Genomic DNA, 3,817 nt, shown 5'->3' with positions numbered 1-3,817 from the left:
TGGGGCCTGAACTCTGGGCCTGGGCGCTGTCCCTCAGCTCTTCAGCTCAAGGCTAGCACTCTACCACTTGAGCCACAGCACCACTTCCAGCTTTTTTCTTATGTGGTGCTGAGGGATCTAACCCAGGGCCTCAAGCATGCAAGGCAAGTGCTCTACCACTGAGCCACCTTCCCAGCCCTGTAATTCTAGTATTCAGGAGACCAAGGCAGGAGAATGAGGCGTGTGAGGCCAGCCTAGGCTACATAGATTCTGTCTCTACAAGGAAAATAATTTTTTTTAATCTTATTCATTTACCCTTAATCATATTGCAGCAAGAAACTTGGCTAAGTATTCCTACTGGCACTGGGGCTTGAACTCAGAGCTTGGCTGTTGTCCCTTATTTTTTTCACTCAATGCTAGTGCTTTTACCACTTGAGCCACAGCTCCACTTCCAGCTTTTTGCTGGTTAATCACAGGTAAGAGTCTTACAGACTCCCTTTCCAAGGCTGGCTTCGAACTTCGATACTCTGCTAGCTAGTATTATAGGCGTGAGCCACAGATGCCTGGCTATTTTCTAACTCTGAACATAAACCCACACTCCTTTATCACATTTGAGAATCTGCCCAGAAAGCCCAGAAACTGGGTTTTAGGTGAAGGCTATACCATAGTATCAGGAAGTGGTTTTGCAGTTGGCAATTTTGGAAAAATATCTGTCTTCTGTTTTACTTACCTTGCACAGTATTCCTAAAGTGCCTGTATTTTTTCTTATTTCTTGTGTGTGTGTGTGTGTGTGTGTGTTACTAGGTTATGAATTCAAGGACTTGCATTTGCTAGGCAGGCTCTCTACCACTTGAGTCACGTCCAACCATAAAAATCCATGTTTGCTGTGCACTGGGGGCTCACGCCTGTCATCCTAGCTACTCAGGTTGACATCTGAGGATCATGGTTCAAAACCAGTCCAGGCAGGAAAAGTCTGTGAAACTCCTATCTCCAATAAACCACTCAGAAAACTGAAGTGGCTCTGTGCTCAAGTGGTAGAGTGCTAGTCTTGAGCTGAAGAGCTGAGGGACAGCGCCCAGGCCCAGAGTTCAGGCCCCACAACCAACAACAAAAACAAAAAATTCCTATGTTTTCAATGCATTAAAGTATGTTGAGAAGAAAAATCAGAGCAGCCTTTTCTGGGTGCTGGTGGCTTGTGCTTATAATCTTAGCTACTCGGGAAGCTGAGATCTGAGGATCCAGGTTTGAAGCCAGCCAGGGCAGGAAAGTTTGTGAAACTCATATGCAGTTAAGCAGCAAAAAGCTTGAAGTGGATGTGTGTCTCAAGTACTAGAATGTCAGCCTTGAGCCAAAAAAGCTCAGGGACAATGGCCCAGGCCCTGAGTTCAAACCCTAATACCTGTATACACACACACACACACACACACACACACACACACACACACACACACTTGTTCCAATTGTCCCAAACTACACTATATCTCATAAGAATAAGATTACAGTATGATTCATGGTCATGACCAGGCACCAGTTAGATTTTAGGTACTGGCACAGAATTTGTGCTGAGGAAGTGTTATGTCTCTGAATCTCTGTTAACACATGTTATGCTTATTCTATGTTTTTTGTTTTTTGTCGGTCGTGGGTCTTGAACTCTGGGCCTGGGCGCTGTCCCTCAGCTCTTCAGCTCAAGGCGAGCGCTCTACCACTTGAGCTACAGCGCCACTTCCAGTTTTCTGGTGGTTTATTGGAGATAGGAGTCTCACGGTCTCTCCTGCCTGGGCTGGCTTTGAACCGCGATCCTCAGATCTCAGCCTCCTGAGTAGCTAGGATTACAGGCGTGAGCCACCAGTGCCCGGCTGTTATGCTTATTTTAAACTGACTGGAAGTAAAGAATTGATTTCATCAGAGGCCCACGTGGCGGCACCAATGGAAGATGCATCATTCCACCCTCACTCAAGCCCAAGGCTCGCTCTGATCCCTCCCCTCCCTCTGCATGGCCTTCGCCGCTCTGCCTGGCTGCCCTGGCCGCTGGGCACTGAGAACACAGCACCTTGGTTAGCCTGGGTCACCCTTTCCTCAGACATTCCTGTGTCTCCTCCCGTCTTCATTCAGGTCATCAATGCGTTAGATCATCCTGAAAACTTCCTGTAGACTTTTCTGTTTCCTTCCACCCTCATCATGCTCTAATTTTAGCCTGCTCCATTTTTCTTTGTGACACTTGGGCTTACATGATATTATTAAGTCTGTATTTGTTTGTGATTTATTTTCTACCCTTCTTAATGGAATTTTTTTAGTTCTGTTAGCACGGGGGACTTTGTTTTGCTTACAAAACATTGTGTTTGGGGCTGGGAAGGTGGCTCAGTGGTAGAATGCTTGCCTTGCATGCATGAGGCCCTGGGTTCAATTCCTGAGCACCACATAAACAGAAAAAGCCAGAAGTGGCACTGTGGCTTAAGTGGTAGAGCGTTAGCCTTGAGCTAAAGAGCTGAGGGACAGCGCCCAGGCCCAGAGTTCAGGCCCCACGATCAGAAAAAAAAAAAAATTGTGTTTTCAACATGTCAAACAGCTGCCTGGCTTATGGTAGCACCTCAAAAAGCCCTTGTAAGATTAATGGGTGAATGTGATGTAGAGACAGCAACTGTGGCGCTGAGCCTTGGTTCTAGCCTATGTACATTTGAAAATGTGCAGTGATCCAGACTTACTCTCTGGAGTGTGTGTGTGTGTGTGCCCATGTGTGCATGTGTGCGTGGATGTGCATGCAATTGTTCATGCTTGCTGGTCATGGAATTTGAACTCAGGGCTTTGACACTGTCCCTGGGCTTTTGTGCTCAAGGCTAGAGCTCTACCACTTGAGCCACATGCTCCACTCCCTGTTTTTCCATGGTTAATTGGAGATAAGAGTCTCACAGACTTTTCTGCCCAGGCTGGCTTGGAGTGAGAATCCTCAGGTCTCAGCCTCCTGAATAGGTAAGATCACAGGTGTGAGCCACCAGCGCCCAGCTTCTGGGTTCAGTTTCTAACCATGCCCGAAAAGGGAGAGAGCAGCATGCAGGGACCAGGTACTGATGGCTCATACCTGTAGCCCTTGCTACTCAGGAGAATGAGATCTGAGGATTGCAGTTTGAAGCCAGACTAGGCAGAAAAGTCCATAAGACTTGTCTCCAATTAACCACTCAGAAAAAGCCAGCAGTGGTGCTGTGGCTCAAGTGGTAGAGCACCAAGTGGAACACCAAGAGGCTCAGGGACAGAACCCACGCCCGGAGTTCCAGCCCCAGGTCCGGCAAAAAGGTGGTGGGGAAGAGAGGGACAGAAACCTCTTTCTTTGGGTTTTGTAGACTAGAGAAGAAGACAGGAACCAGGATGGGAAAATGGACGTGTTACATTTCAGACTGGAGCTGCCTCTGCAAGCCACAGAGAACGTTCTTGGTGTCCAGCTTATCTTGACCTTCTCCTACCAACTGCACGTGAGTCCGCCCTTAGCGCAGGTCCCCTCCCCTTTTGGCTTTTAAGGGAACACAGCCCTCCTACTAATTCCTAGGAAGAACCAAACTATAACTCTGCTCTTTCCTAGGTGGGGAGGAAAGAATGTAAATAGGCAAACTGAATGTTTTCCACTGGGGTATTTACTTCTATTTATATTTATTATTGTACTTATTAGTTATTAATTTTAGAGATTTGTTTTTAATGAGTGAGGTGTTCGCCGGGCGCTGGTGGCTCACGCCTGTAATCCTAGCTACTCAGGAGGCTGAGAGAGATCTGAGGATCGTGGTTCAAAGCCAGCCCGGGCAGGAAAGACCGTGAGACTCCTATCTCCAATAAAACACCAGAAAACCGGAAG

The 3,817-nt window shown here is 47.3% G+C and overlaps 1 protein-coding gene across 1 annotated transcript in view; it reads left to right on the top strand.

Moving 5' to 3' along the window:
• Positions 1 to 3,817, top strand: part of Tmem231 (transmembrane protein 231) — an 11,760-nt gene that overhangs the window by 3,169 nt on the left and 4,774 nt on the right. The window contains exon 3 of the mRNA XM_013012693.1: positions 3,315 to 3,447. Within this exon, the coding sequence (XP_012868147.1) occupies positions 3,315 to 3,447 (133 nt within the window). The remainder of the gene's footprint in view (positions 1 to 3,314; positions 3,448 to 3,817) is intronic.

This window comes from Dipodomys ordii, unplaced genomic scaffold (genome assembly GCF_000151885.1).
Source record: "Dipodomys ordii isolate 6190 unplaced genomic scaffold, Dord_2.0 Scaffold18, whole genome shotgun sequence".
NCBI classification, from domain to species: Eukaryota; Metazoa; Chordata; class Mammalia; order Rodentia; family Heteromyidae; genus Dipodomys; species Dipodomys ordii.
This window is presented reverse-complemented; position numbering and strand designations above follow the sequence as displayed.